This window comes from Scardinius erythrophthalmus (genome assembly GCF_964197995.2).
Source record: "Scardinius erythrophthalmus genome assembly, chromosome: 8".
NCBI classification, from domain to species: Eukaryota; Metazoa; Chordata; class Actinopteri; order Cypriniformes; family Leuciscidae; genus Scardinius; species Scardinius erythrophthalmus.
In genome coordinates this window covers 18,699-43,453 of record NC_138228.1, presented here as the reverse complement: position 1 = coordinate 43,453, position 24,755 = coordinate 18,699, and the positions used below count along the sequence as shown (strand labels likewise).

The following is a 24,755-nucleotide window of genomic DNA, read 5'->3' as shown; positions in this document are numbered from 1 at the left end:
CCTATTCCTGTATGTGGAAAGCCTGTGTGCTGCGTCTCATGAATAGCTTGTACAGGCGGTGTAGGAGTGATGGAGTTGTGAAGAGCTGCGCACTTTAATCTACTCGTTCACAACCCACAGCGTTTGCACAGGTCTGCATGTTGCCATCCATATAAAGTACATGAGAATTTTACTTTTCTAGAAACAAGTCATAAAACCCATAGATGTACGTTTGCTATGTGGACAGCAGGGAGAAGGCCTGGAAGTGTTGATCACCTGAACTCTCCAGCCTGTAGTGTGTGAAGTTGCTGTGGATAAAAAGTATCTGCTAAACAACAGATAGATGTCTGTGGTCTTGTGAACAAGTTTAAAACAAATAAACCTGACGTTTCATGGCATTGTAACAAAGAGAAAATCTTTTGCGGACCCCTGAAAATTGTGTCCAGATGTGTGCTTCTGGCAGCTGATATCTGTTGATGCTTGAAAGTATGACATGATAAATCCACCAGTTTTTAAATGTTTATTTTACTCGTTTTAACCACAGCACAAACTCGAACATTTATAAGCTGGACAACCTAATAATATAAGTCTTAAAATTATTTAAATGTTTTAAATGATTCCCAGATGATTCCAAGAATTTGTCCTAGACCTTCTGTTGAAAATAAATAAAATAATACACATGATGTCAGTACATCATTAATGTTGTAGATCTTTATTTTTAGTATTGTCTTTTAAAATATTATTAATATAACTCAATTTAAATAATTAGGGATGATCCTCGGGCCCCGGATTGGAAACCACTGTTTTAGACTTCAGAAGCATAAACTATTGTACTTAAATCATAAACATAATTACTGCAATATACTTTTATACATTTTGTTAATTTGTTATGCTTATATTACATGTGTTTGTTCCTCAAAGCACATGAATAAAGTAGGTTTTTCCCCAGATTTCTAAATGAGGGGAATTTCACATTCTCTATAAAGTCTCAAAGCTGAAACGTTCTGCATGTACTTCACACTATGGCTGACACTCGAATCCTGCTGAGATTAAACTTTGAGTGATCCTGGTCATTACATTTGTACTTTAGTTCTTAGTCTAATGTGCAAAAGTCTTTGTCCATGTACCTTGAAAGAGCTCTAACCATCGTGAGCCGATACTGGGGTTTCTGTAAACGTCCATATAACCCAAAACGTGCAGTGTGGCATGACTCAAGGACAACCGCTGATAACCCATGTAAAAAAAAAGTTTTTTTGAGCACTTGAGATGGATTGACACGAAAAGATAGGTCTCAAAATCGAACAGACACTTTTGGGAAGAGGTCAAACGTGCAGAAGATAGATGCTGGAAAACCAAAGAATGAGGATTTTTCTGAAGACCAGCGTTCTCCTGTGTGGATTTATTAAAGTGGATTTATTCCTGAACTCTTTCTGTAAGCAGCCACCCGTGACGATCACAAAACAAAAAATCTAGATGACGGTATTAAAACTCAACCATGTGCAAACAGGTCATTTGTGTAAATTCAGTTATTATTTTTATCAAATAATAAAATCAATTTCTATGGCTCCCTCTTTATTTTGTTGAATGATGAACATCTTGCAGGTTATAGAGTATCCAAACTCAGTAAGAACAGGGAATCTGTACGATGACGGAACAGAACCGCTATTAAGCTGCAATATCCTTTAAAGTGATATTAAACCAGACAAGCTTGGACTGGGAAAATCCTCAGGGTGGGACATTTGTAAAACTCTATCAGAGTAAATGGCTTGTGTGTGTGTGTGTGTGACTGCTGATAGATGTTGCTCTAGTTGTGTCAGAGCTGTGGCCACGTTTGGGCAGGTGTGTCTTTGGCTCAGACACGTATCGCCACGAAACAATCAGCTCATTGTGCAACATCTACATTCCAGCGCCACATGAGCGTCTCAGAGCTGCTCTTCGGGGCCATCTGTGGCCACACACACCTAACGCTGTCGAGGACACACACACACACACACACACACACACACACACACACACACACACACACACACACACCTACAGGACTCTCTGTTTCACTGAATAAACATCCAGCTGATCTCACCTTTCTGTTAACAGTTCTTGTACTTTAAATTGTCGACTATATAGTGAGACCTGGTATTCTTCTGTCTTTCATAAGTGTTGTGTTCTGGGAGTGCCGGAGAGTCTTCAGAGGTGTATTTTGTTAGCCCGGGTTGTGTGTCTGGACAAGGTCCCTAAGCTGTTTTATAGTTTAACCAGCCTTGACTTGTTGATGGTGACATGTTTCTGCTGACTCGCAGGATCAGTGCCTAAGCTGCAGTCGATGCTTGAAAGGCTTTTGGCATGTGCTGCGTTTTTCACCCTTGACTGAAAGCATATGCTGCGTACAGTGTTAGCGTGAGTTAGCCTGTGTGCATGTGTATGCATATGTGTTAGCGTATGAATGTGTGTGTGTGTGTGTCCGTGGGTTCCTGGCCATTTCCGACACATCTGGCAGTGCTTGGCTCCTTCAGGTGAATCATGTCTCTTGGGAGGCTGGCTCATTCTGTGTGTGTGTGTGTGTGTGTGTGTGTGTGTGTGTGTGTGATGGGAGGCTGGCTCACTATGTGTGTGTGTGTGTGTGTGTGTGTGTGTGTGTGTGTGTGTGTGTGTGATGGGAGGCTGGCTCACTCTGTGTGTGTGTGTGTGTGTGTGATGGGAGGCTGGCTCACTCTATGTGTGTGTGTGTGTGTGTGTGTGTGTGTGTGTGTGTGTGTGTGTGATGGGAGGCTGGCTCACTCTGTGTGTGTGTGTGTGTGTGTGTGTGTGTGTGTGTGTGTGTGTGTGTGTGTGTGCAAGTGTGTGTGCGAGTGTGTGTGTGATGGGAGACTGACTTCCAGCGTTGTGGCATCTGCAGTGGCAGGAAGTGTGTGAATCTCTCAGAGTTAATTCAGACACACATGCTTTTCTAATTCACCCGTCGCCCCCCTTGAGCCTTAAAGGGAAACGCCAGGAACAACATCTGTAATCACCGGCACTGGATGATCTTCTGGTGGTTTGGAGTGGCGAGAGAAAACTGGCAGTGACAGAAGCGAAGGGAAGGCTAACCCTGCAGGAGAACGACAGCACAGGTAACTTCAGCTCTGACAGGGTTTCACACTTACAAGCCCGAACACACACACAGACACACACACACCAGCTGCCCGGGGCGGCGCATGCCTCGTCTGCGATCACAGATAACAGCCCAAAACTGCTCCACACCAACAGCTTCTGCACAACACCTGAACATTTACCCTAACCTTAGATACCAAGATCAAAGCTGGACAACAGATTGGACATGAAAAATCCTGCTCAATGTTGTTGAAACCAAGTCTCTTTCTCTCTCTGTCACAGTTGTGCAGATTGTGTGTGTTCACAGGCGGAGGGAAGCTGTTTTGGAGGAAAGGGTCATGAGTGTTACAGGAGAATCAAACAGCGGAGAGAGTTTGTCTCCACCCTAATGAGGAGACGAGAGCATGAAGACACGAAACACCAAATACACCCCGTACTAAAATAAACCAGTTCTGCCCACATCCACACACTTTCATGCAGACACACAGCACTCTGACACCAGTTCACGTGTGTGTGTGTGTGTGTGTGTGTGTGTGTGTGTGTGTGTGTGTGTGTGTGTGTGTGATGGTAAACATTGTATAAATCGATTAAACATCGTATAAATTTAAAAATATTGCTGATTACTTACAAAGCACTTAAAGTGCTTGAGCGAGCTCTTAACGCATTATAGTCCTTCACGTCTATTGCGATCTCAAAACTCCGGCCAGTTGATAATACCTAGAATATCTAAATCGACTGCTGGCGGCAGATCCTTCTCCTATTTAGCACCAAAACTCTGGAACAGTCTCCCTACCATTGTCCGGGAAGCAGACACACTCTGTCAGTTCAAAGCTAGACTAAAGACACATCTCTTTGACCTAGCATTCACATAACACATTATAGACTTCTATAATTCAATGTTAGGCTGCATAGATTAGGTCAGCCGGAACCGGGAACACTTCCCATAAATCCTGATGTACTCGTTACATCATAAGAAGAATGGCATCTACGCTAATTTTAGTGTCTTTGTTTATCCCGAGGTTTTCCCACAGCCTGCCGGATCCAGGCCGTATCCAGATCTGATGAAGGACCTTCGCCTGGACACACACACACACACACACACACGCACACACACACACACACACACACACACACACACACACACACACACACACACACACACACACACACACACACACACACACACACACACACAAACACACACACACACACACTCCATAGCTGATGAAGGACCTGCGCCAGGACACACACACACACACACACACACACACACACACACACACACACACACACACACACACACACACACACACACACACACACACTCCAGATCTGATGAAGGACCTGCGTCTGGACATGACGACAACGCAGTCCTGAAGTGTTACTAGTCTCTCCCCTGTGAAGGCCTCCTTCCCCTCCCTTTACCTCTCTACAGTTAAAATGTTGTCGGGATAATTCCGGTTCGCGTGACTACACAGACGTGACAAAAAATGTCTGTATTATAAGTTTTTAAGGCCAGACAAGTTTATTGAGGGTTTATTTGTAAAGAAGGACTACACGCCTGCGCACATATATATTCAAACGCGCATATCCTCACGAAAAAAAAGTTTATTCAAGTGTTCTATTAGTATACTTCTATTAAACTAAAAATAAGAAAGTATACATTCAGTCTACATTTTATATACTTCTCAAAAATATACTTGATGTACTTCTCAGAAGTATACTTAAAATTACACTTAGGTGTACTTGACAAGTATATTTGGCCTGTACTCAATCTTTTGTATTCAAAGTATACTTGGCTTGTAGTTGTGTTAACTCTTTTGATCGAATGGCCTATTAAATATACTTTTTATTAACATAGTTTTTCATAAACAGTCTTATGAAACTTACATTGTTTGAAAATATTGATATAAAACAGATGTTTCTAATTCTGCCTATCTGAATTTTTGTGTTGGAGCAGAGCAACAGAGTAAGTGACGTATGTTCTTCATTCATCTTTCCGATCGACAAATGACTTGATCGCGGTTCTCTGTTCCTTTTTTAAAATGAATGCGCTGTCGTCGTTATCTTCTATAACAGATGGCGGAATCTACACAACTCAATTCTCCAGCGGCAGCCATGTTTGTTGTAAACGAATTCAACCCAAGCACTCTTTGGTGACGTGGATGATTACGTTACTGTTGATCATCATCTGTCCATCATAGTATAAAGCCCGCCTTGACAATTTGATTGGTCCGAACAGCTCTGGTTCGAGCATAGTTGCTCCACAACGGATCAAGTCCAGACCGAACTTCCCGACCTCTAATGTTGTGGGCGGGGCTAAGTTCGGCTGGCATCCAGCCTAACTTTTCCCCAACATTGACTGAGTTTTCCAGTTATCCATGTTTTCAATGTAGTACTGTAGGGGGCGCTATGGATCAAAACACAGGAGAAGAAGAAGCTGAAACAAGTGATAGAAGATTGCTCACTCAAATGTAAAATAACGTGATCATCAAACATTAAACAGCATGTAAATCAAAACTGGTTAATATTACCAAATTAAATGAAGCGTAACCCATGAAGAGAAAACGACTGAAGCTTTGGGGGTGTTGGACTCGATTTCTTCCATCTGTGTTTTGATCATCGTTCTCAATCTGGTAGTCTTTGACAAAAATGTGATTTTCTCAACTTTTTTGTTTAAAATGTTGCCTTTCTTTATGAAACTTACCGACATTCAAGTGTTGATTAAAAAAGGTTGCATGAAGCTAATAAAATGTTTTTTAAATTAAAGTACAGTTAAAGGTATTTTTCAAGTAATAATAATATCTACATTTTAACATAGTAGTATCCTGCAAGTGCAGAAATAATATATAAATAGTGAACTATAAGTATAATGTTATGTTCACTTAAAGAAAACTTACAAGTATACTTGCAGTATAAACTACTAAACTAGTAGTTTACTGAGAGTACACTTCAGTGTGTACTTTCATAAACTAAAAAATGTACTACTTGTATTAAAATATAAAGTATAGATGCATTACAAATGAGAAACCTAGTTGTGTACTTAAAGTTTACTACTCTTACACTTATAGTACACTTAAACATGTACTTTCATATACTAAAAGTATACCGGGAACACTTCCCATAAATCCTGATGTACTCGTGACATCATAAGAAGAATGGCATCTACGCTAATTTTAGTGTCTTTGTTTATCCCGAGGTTTTCCCGCAGCCTGCCGTATCCAGGCCGTATCCAGATCTGATGAAGGACCTTCGCCTGGACCCGATGACAACGCAGTGCTGAAGTGCCAACTAGTCTCTCCCTATGGAGGATCCCTTTACCACTCTACAGATAAAGCGTTGTCGGGAAACTCAATTCGCGTATCTACCCCGAATTGATAAAATAAAATAAAATTCTGTATAAAAAATTATAACGAAACGCCACTACTTTGTTTAGGCTTGGTTTGTAGGGAATTCCAAACCTGCGCACATATATTCAAAAGCACGTAACTATAGAACCCATTCTAAATGCGCATGTGAACGCCATCAGCGTTTCTCACAGGTTAGCGTTTAAAGTCTGTGTAGAGAGAATGGTGTCGTCTTAGCGGCCCCTAATTTAATAACAAATGATTGTTGCGACGGAAGCAAATCAATCAAAACTAACTTTAGTTGGAAAATAACCTTATTAAAGAACCGCTATAAAGCCAAAACAATCTCTGTTACCTTAAATTATACGTTTATCTCTGTAAAGCTGCTTTGAAACAATCTACAATGTTAAAAGCGCTATATAAATGAAGATGACTTGACTTGACTAAAAGTGGGCCAATTTAGTCCCAAGCAGAATTGAAATAGTACACTTACAAGTTTACTACAAGTACACATTGATATTAGTATACCTACCACATAAAGTATACTTAAAAATATACTTGAACATATTGAACATTGAAGATATTCAAAATGAACTTGAAGTATGCTTCTTTTTCATAAGGGAACCTTTGGACTGAACATGTGATGCGCATGTGCGCGACGTCTGCGTTTTCCTGGGTTTGTGTTTTTGAGGTTTGCGCAGAAATAACTGATAATCTTGATGGTGCAGGTTGGGCACACGATTTGTTTCACCATCTATTACATTCTAATGAATTATTCTCATTCAGATTGAAGAATTTGAATCTTTCGACTGACGGTAGAAACTCATTCTCACTGAAACTGAGTTACATTAAGATATTGATTTTTTTTAGGAGCAAAGTTAGTCTTTGTATTTCTACTCTCATTTGGTGCTTGGTGAGTGTTCACTTTGAACCCTGTATGCAACTATTCATAAGCTTGGACTGGGTCACTAGATAAGACTTTAACATTTAGTACTCACATATTTAGTACTCATATTTCTGACATTTACTAGCAACTAAACACTTACCAGTTCCTTCTACTGACACTAATGTCACTTAAATTCTTCATAACACACTTTTTGGGTGTTTGGACAGAGAGAGAGAGAGAGAGAGAGAGAGAGAGAGAGAGATGAAAGAATGGGTTGTGTGTCACAAAGTGATAGTGATGCCGACTATTGTGTGTGTGTGTGTGTGTGTGTGTGTGTGAGGATGGGCTGCTGAGTGCAGGGTGAGTGTGTGTGTGAGTGAGTGTGTGAATGTGTGTGTGTGTGTGTGTGTGTGTGTGTGTGTGTGTGTGTGTGTGTGTGTGTGTGTGTGTGTGTGTGTGTGTGTGTGTGTGAGGACGGGCTGCTGAGTGCAGGGTGTGAGTATGTGTGTGTGTGTGTGTGTGTGTGTGTGTGTGTGTGTGTGTGTGTGTGTGTGTGAGGATGGGCCGCTGAGTGCAGGGTGTGAGTATGTGTGTGTGTGTGTGTGTGTGTGTGTGTGTGTGTGCGTGCGTGTGTGTGTGTGTGTGTGTGTGTGAGGACGAGCCGCTGAGCGCAGAGTGTGAGTGTGTGTGTGTGAGTGTGTGTGTGTGAGGACGGGCCGCTGAGCGCAGAGTGTGTGTTTGTGTGTGTGTGTGTGTGTGTGTGTGTGTGTGTGTGTGTGTGTGTGTGTGTGAGGACGGGCCGCTGAGCACAGGGTGTGTGTGAGTGTGAGGAGGAGTGCAGTGTTAGGCTGGTAATACTGAACGCTGTCCCTGTGAAAGATTCCAGAAGCTTCTCCTGCTCTCAGGGCTCCTGGGTCACGCGTTTGTCATCATGACCTCTGACCCCTCAGGCCAGCGTGGCAGCAGGAATGCAGGAGATGTTTACGCTGATGAAACTGATGGAGTCCAGGTGCCGTTTCTCTTTCTTTCTCTTTCTCTTTCTCTTTCTCTTTCTCTGTGCTGCTCAGTCACTCCCTCTTTTCTGCTTGTTATTTTTTTTATATGGACTAAACATGTTGTGTGTGTGTATAACAGCTCACGATTTCAGCCGTTGTTGTTTTGTGAGAAATCTCTGACAACTGCATTTTCAGAGGCAAATGTTTATGATGAATATATATGGAGGAGAGGAAGGCATTGCAGTGTCTCTCTCGCCATCATTCATCCGCTGATGGCTTTTTGAAGTGCTCTCTAACTTCTGGAAAGTTTTCCACCTCCCCCCCCCCTTTTAAAAGGCCATTAAACTGTGTTGTAATGCAAACGGTAATTCTAAAGAGACCAAACAGGTGTCCGATGTGCAGGCAGCGTGTCTAATGTAGCTATTACATGGACAACAGCAGATTATCATAAAAGCATCTCTCCTTAATGTGGACTGGACTGATCAATAGCAGACTGGCGATGAGACGTGTGCACACACACACACACACACACACACAGACACACACACACACACACACACACACACACACACACACACACACACGCACACTCACACACACACACACACACACACACACACACACACACACACACACACACACACACACACACACACACGCACACTCACACACACACACACACACACACACACGCACACACACACACACACACACACACACACACTCACACACACACACACACACACACACACACACACACACACACACACACACACACACACACACACTCACACGTACACACACACACACACACACACACACACACACACACACACACACACACACACATTGCAGACTGGAACTGATATTTTCTGCACTTTATTAATCCACTCTAGTGACCTGAGCTGATTCTACACACACACACACACACACACACACACACACACACACACACACACACACACACACACACCATGTGTTGATGAAGCCGTGTTTCACTGTCACCTTGTGCTTGAGACCCGTTTGTTGTTCTGCTCATCCCAATAGAAGGAAATTCCAGGGTTTGGCTTGGGATTAGGGTTAGGGTCAGATTTTACGTTATCCCATTTAGCTTTGCTGTGCTCTACACACATCTGTGTGTGCTTCGCCTGGGGTCGTTCCTGAGCGGAGAAGACAGAGGTCAGAGGTCACACAGCTCCTCCATCTGACGTAACATCTCTCTGAGAGTGGCATGTGTGTCGATCTGAACGCGAGGACTTCTCATGTGTGTCGATCTGAACGCGAGGACTTCTCATGTGTGTCGATCTGAACGCGAGGACTTCTCATGTGTGTCGATCTGAACGCGAGGACTTCTCATGTGTGTCGATCTGAACGCGAGGACTTCTCATGTGTGTCGATCTGAACGCGAGGACTTCTCATGGCCTCCAGCTTGTTCAAAGGCAATATTTTTAGAGCCACTATGAGATAGAAGCTGCTCTTCGCTGCTCTCTGTGTTTTTGAAGTACTCTCTGCAGGCACAAAGCTTTTACTCGTACCTTTTTGGATTAAAACGATCCTCATTAAAGCACTATGAGTCTTTTCATCCTTTCAGTGGTGTGAGGGAAAGCTTATTTAACATGCTTTATTGAGTTGCAGAGATGTGTCATGTTTTACTGCACAACAGAATCTCCGAAATGTAATTTTAAGTCAAGTCAGTAATCAGTGAAATGCTCTGACTGTATCATGACAATTATGCAGCAGATTTTTTTATCATCAGATTTCTTTGAATTAGTTATATACAGTACACACACACACACACACACACACACACACACACACACACACACACACACACACACACACACACACACACACACACACACACACACACACACACACTCTCTGGTGTCGCTCCAAACCTTTCTTTCTTCTTCTTTTTTCTTGTTTGAATTTAATGCAATGGTAGTACAACTCACTCACTTTAACGTTATAAAAGACAGAATGATTTTTGTGTGAACAATCCCTTCAATGTTTAAATATGATCACTATTATATTAATTTATACTGTAATCTGAAATGTAACTGTGTAAAACTAAACTAGAACAAAAGAACAACAACCTTAAAACAAAATCTTTTTATTGTTTCTGAAATTGTCGATAGTAATATCACAGTGTTTCTGATCAGCACAGGTTAATTCTAAATGAATGAATTTAAGTTGATTGGGGCAAATATCTTTAGAGAACCAGTCCATGTGCTTTAATGGTACCCCAGTTTTTCTTTGGGGTTTCCTTCAATTAAATACTTGGATATATTTACAATCACATCAAGCTTGGCTCTTTCACAGTGTCCGTTGTTTACACACGAGACCAAATACACCAAGCTTTAATTCAATGACATTTTTACTTTTGCAGTGTAGAAACATTCTTGTATGTTGTAGATGGAGCGATTTGTGTCTGCATGTGAAATGGAGTCAGTGTTAGCAGGGAATCTGCCAGTACGAGCCGCGTCGCACTCGACTCCAGACCGCAGCCTGAGGGAGAAGATCAGCAAAACCAATTCTGTCTTTAAAAAAGCTATCTTACAAACAGCAGCGCTGCAATCCGGCCAATTTCTGCATGTTGATTTGATAAGCGTCCTCTGGGTCTCGCTGCACGACTGAGGGCTTCCCATGTGTGACTTCATAAAATTTGCCTCTTACAAATAAAGCTTTGATCTCCTGTAAGTAATACAGATTTAACTGAATATTTCAGGCTGTATTAGCTACACAGTAATAGTTCCTGCCATTTTGCTTGTTGTAAATTTTTAGTTAAGGAGAGGAGATGCCCACTCAGTTCTCTGTCTCTGAGCGTTCAAGAAGTAAAAACCTGTTAAAACCTGCTCTGTAATGGATTAAACGCAGCATGTTTTTACCTGCTGTGTAATTGGTGTATTAAAATGTCAAGTGACTGCACCGAATGTAATATCAGCTCGATAGATATAAACTTCATGGACTGATTGTCATATGTTGTGAGGCACGATTACCAGAAATGTAATGTATTTAATGAAACGTTTTTGAATTCAAGCCCATTCAGTGAAAAATCCTTCATGTCCTTCTGACCATGTGTACCAACAATTTTGTAGAGAACATACCATTTTCAGGTAGTTTGGAAATGAAAAGTTTTTTTTTTCTGTATTTGAAGAAGACATATGACAACTGAATCGCTGCAAAGAAAAATCTGTTGAAGAATCTGTTGAAACATACAATTCTGGCGAGCAAAAGGCATAACTTGCTGGGATTGATCAGAGGCTGTTAAAGCGTGCTCTCTCTCTCTCTCACACACACACACACACACACACATCCAGTATCCAGTGCTTGAGTGTGTCTTGTGCTGGGCTGCATTGATTTAATGCATTACTCAAACTGCTGGAGAGAGAGAGAGTCGAGGTAGAGAGTCTCTCCTGACTGCATTAGGAGCCTCCAGCCTTTGTGATTCCTTTTGATCAAATCTCTGTGAGAGACGCGTGTCATGCCCTCTACCAGCCAGCTGTGAGGGGACTGGCCCGCCACCCAGTGGGGGAGGTGTGTGTGTGTGTGTGTGTGTGTGTGAGTGAGTGAGAGAGAGAGATCTCTTAAGGTGAGAGGCAGAGAGTACAGCGGGTAGGAGGGTCTCATTCCACTCCCCAGCGCCCAGTTCTAGCACACACTCACACACTCACACACTCATCCTGGACGCTTTAGAGCCGCTCACACACTCACACGGGCCTGTGGACGAGCGCCGCGTTTCTCGATTGCAGGAGAAAGTGTGTATTGTGTGGGTGAGTGTGACTGAACTGTGAGTGATGGATCTCTCGCAGTAGAACGTAGAACTTGTACAGACAGGAGCTGCTGGAATGGCAAACCGCTCAGAAACACTGGAAACTTCAGTCTGATCAAAATGTCTGAGGTAAGAAGTTTAGTTTGGGATCAAGTCTATCTTAGAGAATTTAAATAAGAACACAAGTGGATTGTGAGTTATATGCAGATGATGTTACTTTGAGAAAAAATATGCTTTTTTCCCTGTGTGGTGCTTTGACTGAATTGGCAACTTTTATCTATGTTGATCATTTATTGGTGTACGGGACATAAATGAGCTAAACTGTGCATACATATGAATATGAATCTGAATCCATTTTTAAAGGTTTTTTTACTCCCATTCATAGATCAATTTGCTAGCTAGATATTTCAGAAGAAACTTTATTGTGCTGTTCAGATGGGTGTGAATGTCTTCACAAGTGTGTGAGTGTTTGTTGGTCATCCACTGGAATGTAATTCAAGACAAGAGTAATTTCTCTGCCACAGCCATAATGCTGGATAAATGATTGTGTGTGGAATGCTTGTTTAATCTGAACACCAATGTAAAAGACACGTTCATTATAGAGACTTAACGAAAGATTTTTGTCAACGGAACAACAGGAGTCAAATTCTTTTTTTTGCAGCTTTAAGAGATCCTCTCTCTCTGTCTTTGTGCTAATGGTGACGAGTTAGTGTCCCAAAGTGGGACTAAGACCCTGTTTCTGGGCGGGCAAACACAGTTAATGGCCTTGGGGCGTGAAAGCTTTGTCTCTGTGAGTGTGTGTGTTCATTAAGCTCATGTTGATCTGTCATTGTTGTTCGCTGCTAAAGGCCTGTGTTGTAAGATCTGACAGTGACTCTTTCTGTTAGAGATTCCTCAACCGCTGCGCTTATTTTCACCACACGCGCCTCTCTTCATAGCCATATTCTACACTTTTCTGGTCCTAGGAGAACTACTAACTTGTACAGTTTGTCAAAAATAATATTTGTCTAATATTATGTGATATTCTGGATTAAATCATATCAGTCAATTGTGCATTATTTTTAAGAAAGTTAATCATTTTTTGATTAGTAAAATTCAAAATAATATGCTGTATCATTGCTGTAGCGTATTTTACAATGCAGTCAAACTGTCAGCCAAAAAGCTGGATTATTTAACTGTTATGAACAGCACATAAACTAGCCTAATTAACATTTAAAATTCATTCAGAAATTGAACTCAAAATGTTTGCTTGGCTTAACATAATGCATCATTTTTTAAAAATGTATCTTGTGCTTTCCATTGACTTTTGTGATGTAAATATTTATTTGCATCTTCAATTATCGCTCTCTCTCTTTCTTTGCGTATGTAAGTGCCGGTGTGTTTTATAGTTGAGGTTCGAGGATAAATAACTATCTTGTTGCCCTATATTATCTCTATACAGGATAGTGCTGTCGAATTGTGCTAAAGTGTCTATAATTAATATGAAATTGCATCGGTATGAACCTCACTGTATGTGTTTGTGCTCAGAGGAGTACTTTATATCATTTATAATTCTTTATTTAATACAGAATTATCATTAAAGCATTATCAGCAAAACAGTGAAAAGTTTAATTAAAAACTGGACATGAATTCTAGAATGTCTCAATAACACGTGTCTCTCTTTTGGTTTAATGACAGCAGAATTTGGAGATACTGTACGTAAACAGAACCTAACGATCGTGTTCTCCAGCATGAAAATATTCCCAAGAGCTTCTTGAGTTTAATATATATAGAGATACACGCATATATGTAGAAAGATACAAACATGTACTGTATGCATACACACACACACACACACACACACACACACACACACACACACACACACACACATACAAATATATATGTATTCAGATCTAGGTGTACATTAAAAAGTTAAAGTATGAAACCGAACATTTTGGAGTGAACATAACGGGTGTTTGTGATGAATAAATATGTAGAATATATTCATTATTATTGTGTGTGTGTGGACAGGCTATTTGCTGCACGCTGGTGAACTGCAACTGTGACAGTTTCAAGCCTGGGAAACTGAGGCGGCGACTCTGTGAAAACTGTAGGCACGGCTGGGTCGCCCATGGTGAGTTTCACATGCTATAGAATATTACATTTCACACAGATGTTTTTCACACATCTTCAAACCAGGTTTTAACACTCTTCACTGTCATCTCTCTCTTTCTGCCTCTTCTACTTTTAAACAGTACTTTTTAAAAGAATATTCCGTGTTCAATACAAGTTAAGCTCAATCAACTAAAAATTTTTATTACCTTAAAAATAAATTTCAACACTCAACAGTCTTTCCTAATCTTAAAAACAAATTTTCTTTTTCTGTAACAGTGAGCCACTTAAAAAGAAATGAGTGGGGCCAATTTGTATATTCTAAAATACTGTTTTAGAAGTATAGCGACAAGATGTAAACAATGTCATGATGATTTTTATTGAGGAAAAAATGCTTACTAACATTTTCTTTGTAAAGTTATATGTAATTTACAAATTGTTTTTTTTTTTATTATAAAAATGTGATGCATAAAAAGACTTTTAAGACAACTTTTAACTGAAGTGAGTTTATCAAATCATAAGCTTCATATTTCTAATTTTAAAACCTCAAAGAATATATTGTGGTGGTCATCAACATTATGTTACAAATGCTGATGTTGAAGCTTAACTTGCTGAACCTTAAATATTCCTTTAATAAACATATGTAAAAAGACAGAAATAAATAAATAAATCTGTTCATTATAAATTAATCTAGACCTTAATATTGACTTTCTGACATTAGAGCTATGTGGCATAAATTTATAAATTGATGGCCAGTTTAGAATCCTTGGATATTTTTTGTCGTTGTTGTAGATGATAATTATTTACAATATTGTCTGTAATTTCTCAGTCATGCACTTAAGCAAATATATACAAACACAATTTATTACAATACATAAGCAACATGTTTATAATAGACATTAAAATTTGTACAAATGCTCACTTCAAGCCTCACTTACAAACAAAACAGATACACAGATTCAGAAGCGAACAACAGAAGTGCTGCCATGAAACACGTCGAGATGCTTTGCTGATTTCGGCATGTGTGATGTAAACTGGTGTTTGTTTTGCTGAATTGCAGCTCTGAGTAAGCTGAAGGTTCATCACATGTACCAAGGAAGCCAGGTGGAGATTGTTCACTCCAATGTGGTGTTTGATATCTGTAGTCTGATGCTTTATGGGACGCAGGCAATTCCAGTGCGTCTGAAGATCCTGCTGGACCGACTCTTCAGCGTCCTTAAGCAGGAGGAGGTTATTCAGATCCTAAACGCCCTGGACTGGACTCTCCAGGACTACATCCGTGGTTATGTCCTGCAGGTGAGCTGTTCCATTCACTCGACTCACACTGATCCCGCTTGAAACATACTTCAATTTGAGATGTATAATTACAGTTTTGTCACACTTTTCCTCAAAATTCCAGTGGTGAGCCACTGAGATACCTTCAATCTTTTTGCTTATCAAGTATTCAGGTGCTTGAATTAAATTCATGCTAGTTCCTCTAGTGGAGAATGTAAAGTTAAAGCCTCTTCAGACCTCCAGATGAATGCTGTATGATAAAATATTTATTCTGGTTACAACATGAAGCTGCTGCATGACTTTCAAAGCCTGCTGGCACTCAAGAGTAATTACAGGCACACTGAAAGACTTGCCCGACTCGCCTCTGATCTCTCCCCTCCCCTCATACGTCGACAGGGAAACCCGCATCATCTAAATGAAGAAAAATTATGCTCCTGAATGTATCACTCTGCTGCAGTAATTAGACCTCTCAAGTCCACATGTATTAGATGTATGGATGACTTGTTATTTAGTAACTCTGTCAATCTGTCAGAAGTTATGGAGTATTTTAGGGTCCCAGTACAGGACATTTATTAGTTTAGACTTCATAATGCAAATTATATTCCTTATGTGTATGTGTCTAGGATGTGGCCGGTAAGGTTTTGGACCGCTGGGCCATAATGACCTTTGAGGAGGAGATTGTAACGCTGCAGCAATTCCTGCGCTTTGGAGAGACCAAGTCCATCGTGGAGCTCATGGCTCTGCAGGACAAGGAGGGACAGGCTGTTGTTGTTCCGACCACTAGGACCAATTCTGACATCCGCAGCTTCATCGAAAGCAGTACACAGCGCTCTGTGCGGACACTCGCTAAAGCAGAGGCACCCGGTTGTAGTAACGGACACCATTTTGAGACTCTAGTGAACAGTATGGCCCTCATGCTGCCATTGCAACTGCTGAACTCGGTTCCGGCACCGTTGCTGAGCTCCAGTACAGACTGCAGCCACCAGGAGGCACAAACGAGACACGAGACGTCAGAACTAAGCCTTGACAGCAGTGCTGCGTTCGACACTGGGCCTGTGAGAGCAGAGGGGCTGCTGGACACACAATCTCCAAAGATGGAGTCGGAAGAGTTTAACGTAAGTGGAAACTCCTCTCCCTCCACGCCTTGCACATCCTCCATCACTTCTGAAATCACACACATGTCACCAGAGAGCAAGATGCGGTGTGCAGAGAAGAGTGGATCCTTGAAGAAGGGCCGTGTGTTCTGCAGTGCCTGTGAGAAGACCTTCTATGACAAGGGCACACTGAAGATACACTATAATGCCGTTCATCTGAAGATCAAACACAAGTGCACCATTGAGGGCTGCAACATGGTGTTTAGCTCTTTACGCAGTCGCAACAGGCACAGTGCTAATCCGAACCCGCGGCTGCACATGCCAATGAACCGCAATAATCGTGACAAGGACCTGCGGGGGGGCCTGAGCCCGAGTCAGGAGGATGAGCCCGAGGGCGTGAAGAGAGAGTTCGCCTCCATCCCAGAGAGCAGGACTGTCTCAAGTTTCATCATCCGCAACTCTGAGCCCAAACTACACGGCTCTTTATCCAGCATGAGCCAAAGCGGAATCCTCTTTCCCAATCTAAAGACTGTGCAGCCCGTGCTCCCCTTTTACCGGAGCCTGGTGACCCCAGCTGAGCTGGCCCATACACCGGGTAACTTGCCCTCGCTCCCGCTCCTGTCCTCCTCGGTGCCCGTCAGCACCAGCCACATGCACACCGACATGGAAACGGTGCCCAAGAAGAAGTCTCGGAAGTCCAGCATGCCCATCAAAATTGAGAAGGATGATCTGGCGGAAGAGGGCGTGTCTGAGGAGGAGACTCCGCCCCTCAGCCCCTGCACACACACACACAAGTGTGACATCAGCAGCGAGGGGCGTGGCCCTGTGGACTGCGATGGTCTTCTCCGGTCAACCGCCAACTCACTGGACACAGAATGGGACAAACTGACTCAGGAGGACAGTCGTATCATCTCACCGTCTTCTCCTTCTCTCTTTCACACTAAACAGAACGATGAGAAAGAAAAGGAGTCCTCAAAATGTGAAGAACCAACATGCAGTTCACAGCCAGACCAGCCTTGCAGCCACCGACCGGCCCATTTCACACACAGCAGTGAACACTATGTAGACGGCTATAGTGACCCAGAGAACATGTGTCCAGATGATAAAGAGGAGCAGTCGCACCCCTGTGAGATCTGCAGTAAGACATTTAAAAACCCCTACAGTGTCAAAATGCATTATCGAAATGTGCACTTAAAGGAGATGCACATGTGCACTGTGGACGGCTGCAATGCTGCTTTCCCATCCCGTCGCAGCAGAGACCGGTAAGACGGTTAGGCTTGAGGGAAATTAATGTGTGTGTAATACAATACATTACACCAGGCAGTTATTTAAAATCACATGACAGTTTTTGTGTTGATGCATTAGGACTAAAAGTCAGGCCCGGCTCCAGCTTTGAGATGTAAGGTGGGTCAAGTGACATTCCTGGTGGGCTGGAGCTTATACATTATTTAACTTTTCCCGGTAAAAACTTTATTTTATAACAAAAGGAGCAGGTCTTAAATTGGACTCACACAGGGCTCAACACTAAGGAGTTTACTGGTGAGTTGCCATGCCAACATTTTTCACTGGCAGCGCCACAAAAAAAGTATTTTAATAAATAATGTTACATATAGACAAGTAAATAGCCAGTAATAAAATATGAATGAATGAACAAATTACAAGCAATAGCACAAATAAATACAATAGAACAAAGATACAAATTAAATAAACAGATTTCAGCTAGGTCTTATAGTATTCAAGTACGAAATACTTTAATGTATAAATTAAATATATATTACTCCTATTAAAGCTACAGAAGTTATTAAGTCTAGAGTAGATTAGAGTTTTTATAATTGTCTTTCATTCTTTAACATTAATAACACAAGACAGCAGCAGTTATATTTAGTTACTGTCACTTTACGACCAAATGAACGAATCTGGCGAACATCAGATTTTATCCTAACCCTTTGCGTTCTTTAAGATTAGTTATTTTAACGCAGTTAAGACTGTGCTTACGAGCATACTCGCCTAAACTGTGTGTAATCGTCTGTTTAAGCTTGACCAAAGAGAACTGTGTGAGACGCATCTTCCTGTGTGTAACGCGTGTGTAAAGCGATTTGTGTGTAAGCACATACCGAAGTTTCTTTCGCATCTTCTTGCACTTGAACAGTTTAAAATAGTTTAAATGTTTGTGAAGACCATGGTCAGGTTCAAATACTGCTTTCTAGTTTCTAAATAACAAGTCGGTTTTTGATACCAAGCAGCCAAAAAGCATGATCTCCCTCAAAATCTGGAGCTGATTTGAACATCGCAATCATTTAGCAATCGGTCATTGTTTACCGTGAGGCCAGGGTGGGCCTGTGGAGCCGGGCCTGCTAAAAGTTTATGATTGCTTTTATACATGAAAAAAGTAAAAAAAAAAAAAAAAGCATGTTGGTTTTCTCTTTAAATGTTTTTGCTTTTAATTCTCTAGACACAGTGCAAACCTGAATCTGCACCACAGGCTGTTGACCAAAGATTATTCAGGAACATCTTCTCTCCGCAGAGAGCATCCAGATCTCCCTCACAAAGAGCAGATGTCTGTCATCCTCAAAGCGAGTCACCGCACAGGCCTCGTCTTCCCCATGAGTAAATCCCTGGAGAGAGCAACTGAGCCAGCAGAGGGTGCTGTGGAGAATGAAGCTGTTCTGGACCTGAGCACCAGAGGAAGCGCACACTCGTCCTGGGACTCAGACATGGGCAGTGAAGAAGGGCTCCCTCTAGAGGACAGTGACGAGAGCTGCGACGGGCTCGGTGTCGAAGCATCTCCCCCGTGCCTCAGCCTGCAGTCTCACAGCTCATCTCCCATCACTTGCCATCTCTGTCAGAAGGTTTACAGCAACAAAGGCACATTCAGGGCTCATTACAAAACGGTGCACCTTCGCCTCCTTCACAAGTGCAAAGTTCCAGGGTGTGACACTACATTCTCCTCTGTTCGGAGCCGCAACCGACACAGTCAGAATCCAAATCTACACCGTAACCTTGTGATGAATACCTCCCTCAATCAGGAGTAGGACAGTGCATCACACACACACACACACACACACACACACACACACACACACACACACACACACACACACACACACACACACACACACACACACACAGAGCCATATTCTTCTAAATATACATACGCACAGAGGTGTAAAGTCCAGGGGTCAAAAAGTAAAAGTCCTGCCATATGTTTATTCCACCCATGAACTCAACCAGCTGATTCCACTCATTAGTTCTATCTCCTGGCTGAAAGCCAATTAGCAAGTCCAGGTGATTGGAACAAAATACTGAGGAGGACTTTTACTTTCTGAACCTGGACTTTACACCTCTGCATACGCAATGATTCACTCTTAACAATTTGGGCTCAAAAGCACTGGTCATTGTACTGTACAATCAAGCACAACTGGAAGGACAATCATATTTGTAATAAACCTTGACGTCTTTTACCTTTTTAATGTTAAGATATGTTTTCATCTTTACCGTAATATCTACTTGAGAAACTTTACTTATATTTATTGATTTTTTTGAGAGTAGGACAGAAAGACAGATGCCTAAAAATGACTGAAGAAATGACAAAGCTGAAGATTGAAGAGACAGAGATGCTCGCCTACACACAAGAAAGCACATACAGAATCATTTTAATCACCTTAAGAGATCCTTAAAAACAATCAGTGCTTTTATACAGTAAGTTAAGTCCTTCATTCTTTATCAAAGCCACATAAAAATCATGTTGTATTTTCCTTCTCTGCACTTTTCCATTGGGACACATCTCTCCTCAGCACGAGACTGGGACAGAACATTGATCCAGCATGACAGAGTCCACAGCAGATTAGAGACTGTCTGAAAGAGCGAGCGAGTGAGCACTACCGAGTGTTGGTGACAGAGTGATTAAGAGCCTGAGCTGTTTTTTAAGGTGCAGGACTCACATGCGCTGCAGGACATTTTCTGGTAGTGTATTTGTGTTTGCTTGCTGTTCAGATTTGTTTTTATTACAAAAGATTTGGTGAAGCTGATAGATTGTGTTGCCGTTTCATCAATATGCTCTTTAAAGAGGCTGTTGTGTTCTTGTTGAGTAAGTTATTATATGTATGTTTTACTTTAGGGGCCAAGCATCTGCAGTGTTTGTTCATTTTCTTATTGTTCTCCTCGTGTCGTGGGAGTCTGTGAGTCCCTAGACCACATTTGGGTTCTGTCACTTAAACTCAGCACAAAACAGTTCAAATCCTGGCTTTTCTTTTGCCTTTAACTATTCAACCATGCAGTTTAGGCACATAATTCTTTGTGATGAAATGCATTATTTTGGCAGGATTGGCTTTGTGTTCACATTCTGTTCTTGTTGTGAAATCTGAAAGAATCAGTGAAATCGGTCTTATTGTTATGTCAGTCTGAATCCTTCCTGTCTCAGTCATTTTTACAGTTGTTACATTAAATAATGCTATGTCCTATTAAATTGACTTGTAACTCCCGCTGTCGTGCTTGGCCCCTTAATTGCTGCTTGCATTTATATTGCTATAGTTGTTATTCTTGTGGAGACCAAAGATTCTTAATCCAGGATGGAGTGAAAAGCAGCATGAGCAACAGAAGAGTAAAACTGCACGCATGGACACACCAGGGTGCTTGTAAATACTAAAACACAGGTTGCTCTAAAGACTACAGATTCAGTTTTGTAATAAATTTTCATCAGTTTAATATGATGTTGATTTATAATGAGCATGAGGTATTAGCAAAGTCAAAGGATCGTACCAGTGAAGGCTTAGGCTGAGGACGGCAAATGAAGACTTTCATAAAGACGGCTCATAAAGCTGTTTGTGAATCAGAGCTGAACAAAATGAGTCTTACATTGGTAGAGCGAGAAGACTCCCACAAATACACTCAAACCTGTGGCATTTATTCCTATAACTTTTAACTTTTCTCTACATGTAAAATCTTCTATATACCCCCCCCCCCACCAATCAGGTTTATCAGGACTATAATAACAATCTAACCCACTACCATTTATTTGTGTTCTATCATTTTTGTATGTGTTAATAAACAATCTAAAAATATCAGTAAATGTATACTTTTATACATAAACATTAAACAGGGGGAAACAAATAAAATATATGCTAAATCTTTGGTTCTTTTTTGGTTTAACAATCATGAAATGACAAGCATAACATTTTGGCAAGTTTTGTATTTCTTAGCAGAAAAAACCTGACATCAGAAAAGTTCTGTATTGCAGATGTCACCTCTGATTATCAGATGCTGTGACCATTCACTAGAACATTTGTTTAGACATTTGCAGAATTTTTTTATCCAAAGCACTATACACTGTTGTGTTTGTTTATTTGTGATTTGCACAGTTTAAAAATACCTGTGACTATAGGAGCAGGTTACTGGACATGATCAACAGACAGTATGTAAATAAAAGTAAAAAGAAAAAAAGAAGTATACATATGGCATAGAATGTGGAATCTTCTCAACCTGCACTCTCAGTTTCACATGCACTTGTCTGTGACGAGGAACTGGAAATGAGCTGAAGTTAAGCAGTATGGCTGTAATCGTGAGTCCTGAACATGAAACACAAATGATAGGGAAAACCAAACTTCCAGTGGTGGACGAAGTACACATACCATGTACTTGAGTAAAAGTAAAGATACTCAAGGTAAAATATTACTCAAGTAAAAGTAGAAGTGCTGCCTTTAAACATTCACTTGAGTAAAAGTACAAAAGTATTTGCCTTCAAATGTACTTAAGTATCCAAGTACTATGATTTTTTTTATGGCTATAATGTCCTATTATAATTTTTGTCACAAGACTCTTGCTTAACTCAGTCTACGTGAAGACCAAGCGGCAACATTCTGATCTGAAAAATGAAGCCTACCCGGAAGTGCGAAAAACTGCAATACATCGAAAATCCGCTAGGGGCAGGTCCCAAAAGGGAGCAAATGTCCATAGACCCCATGTTAAAATGTCCGTTTTCACAGCATAAATTCAGGTTTTTACAAGTTGGTCCCATGGACTTTTATTGTATTTTTCGATAGGTTCCGAGTGCCTGACAACTGTGAGGGGGGTGAATTTTTTTCTAACTCGTTAGTTTAGATCGTATTTAGTTACAAAATATATGACAATAAGGGCGTGGTTAACTTTGATTGACAGCTTGATTGACAGCTGACAAGGCAGAGCCACGGAGAATGACAACATAAGAAGCGCCATTTTTTAATACAGTTTACATATAATACTACTGTTTCTGTATCATGAAATGTAGTTTTAAGAGTTTTTCAGGCGAGAATGTAGTTGTTTAAAGCTCAAATCTGTGGTTTATTTAAAGATTTATGAAAATTTTATCCAGTTGATCCAGCGATGACCGGGTGCTCGGCGCGATGTACCCCGCCTGGAAGAGTCTTACATCGGCTTGACGTTCTGAGGTTTGCCGCCAATGCTGCGGACTCTGGCGTCTCTGTAGTGGTTTTAAACATGAGATAATTCATCTTGTCTATATCTAATGGGCGATTTTTGGTCTCGTGAATCTATATTTTTTTCCCTGGGCAATCGTTTTGGCTGAGGGGAAGTTTCATAACTTTATAAGCTATAACTTTACCGATGTATGGTTAGACTAGAGCGCTGACTTTGTATGTTTGACTGAATTGTTTGCTTTATTTGTATAGCTTCTTATACCTTTTACTTATACTTTTATAATGGCTAACATTGATAAAACTGAAATTTAACAAAAAGAGACTGGGTTGAGTTTTTGTCATTTTAAATTTTAATACAACGAAGATGATATGTAATGTTGTTTACTGCAAAATCTGTTGTTTAGTACAAATGCACATAATGCCTGGACCATAAAATGTTTAATATTTTTATGTTATATTTAAAATGAAAAGAGGCAGGTTTGTGTTTTATATATATATATATATATATATATATATATATATATATATATATATATTATTATTATTATTTTTTTTTTTTCATAAATAGGCAAACGTTATGTGCAGTTGAATATAATCAATATGCGTTGCCTGAACCACATTTGCGTGGCTATAATGTTTAAGATTTCTTTAAATGAAAACGAAAAGAGTTAGTGTGGTGTTTTATAACATATTTCGTTGCCTGAAATATACACAGAGATAACCGGAGTAGCATGCGAGCTGAGTGAAGGTGGGCGGGGTGACGCGCGCTGCGTTAGAAGGTGGGCGGGGTTAGGATTTCCCAAGATTTTCCAAGATGGCGCCGCCCATACCCCCCATAAACGGCTTCAAACCCGTTCTTCAGAAAGTCTATGGGTGACGTCACAGACGCTTTGTCCATATTTTTTACAGTCTATGGTGAAGACTCCAATGTCACTCTTGGCACATCAATCTATTAATAAAATGACATATATTTATATTATATATATTTTTGAATTGAATACATTTTTTTGTGTGTTTAATTTTGGACGGAAGGGGACTGTTCCCATAAGGTATAATACATTTACAGTATTTACTGTATATATTTTTCACGAGCATCTATGGTTATAATAGGCCTATTATAAACATGCTAATGTTATGATACATTCACATAAACCTGCACAATGCCATTAAACACACACACACACACACACACACACACACACACACACACACACACACATTTATACATATATATATATATATATATATATATATATATATATATATATATATATATATCATTTATTTATTTTTTTATTTTATTTTTTTCTACGTTATGGGAGCAGCCTATTTCCTTCCAAAATTAAACACCAAAACGTATTAATGCAGTGTTTCTGCTACTCCCCAGAAAAAAAAAATGCTATTATATGCAAGTAATTTTAGTGTCAACGTAATAAGCAATGCTCATTATGCGTCAATATTTACCGATAATTGCTGCAATAATAGTAATTATAATAAAATAATTAAAATAATTGCTCTGCCCCGCTTAAAATCATTGGCAACGCGATTTGTTTGGAACTATTGAGAGCTACACGAATCACGTGACCGCGCGGCGGCGAGATCACAGCGGCTGCACACTGCACAGGCCATTCGAATGATATTAAAATACTGCGAGATCGATTAGAGTGTACTAGTGTAGACGGCTCTGTATGCTTTTCAATCACTCTCGCGATGTCATAAACTGATCGGTCTGTGCAGCGCCGGTTCAAGTCGAACAAGCCTAGTGTGTCGCAACCTTATACTGTCTATGGTCGCAACTCTCATATTTAACAGCTCT

The 24,755-nt window shown here is 40.6% G+C and overlaps 1 protein-coding gene across 3 annotated transcripts; it reads left to right on the top strand.

The window, feature by feature from the left end:
- The first annotated feature begins 11,851 nt into the window (after positions 1–11,851).
- Positions 11,852–21,623, top strand: bnc1 (basonuclin zinc finger protein 1). 3 transcript variants are annotated; one of them, XM_081371844.1, is made up of 6 exons: positions 11,852–12,195; positions 14,080–14,182; positions 15,221–15,456; positions 16,059–17,791; positions 17,875–17,933; positions 19,054–19,106. In XM_081371844.1, the coding sequence occupies exons 1-5, from the start codon at positions 12,187–12,189 to the stop codon at positions 17,930–17,932; spliced, it is 2,139 nt and encodes a 712-aa protein (XP_081227970.1). In that variant the 5' UTR covers positions 11,852–12,186; the 3' UTR covers position 17,933; positions 19,054–19,106. The 3 variants fall into 3 exon arrangements, with proteins under 3 accessions (XP_081227970.1, XP_081227968.1, XP_081227969.1); XM_081371842.1 differs by lacking the exon at positions 17,875–17,933 and having other exon boundaries at positions 18,982–21,623; XM_081371843.1 differs by lacking the exons at positions 11,852–12,195; positions 17,875–17,933 and having other exon boundaries at positions 14,128–14,182; positions 15,306–15,456; positions 18,982–21,623.
- The last annotated feature ends 3,132 nt before the right edge of the window (positions 21,624–24,755 follow it).

Excerpts from the sequence above, each read along its gene's own strand:
- bnc1 (XM_081371842.1), top strand. Across the intron at positions 14,183-15,220 it reads GCACGGCTGGGTCGCCCATG|CTCTGAGTAAGCTGAAGGTT; the intron begins GTGAGTTTCACA and ends GCTGAATTGCAG. Across the intron at positions 15,457-16,058 it reads TCCGTGGTTATGTCCTGCAG|GATGTGGCCGGTAAGGTTTT; the intron begins GTGAGCTGTTCC and ends GTATGTGTCTAG.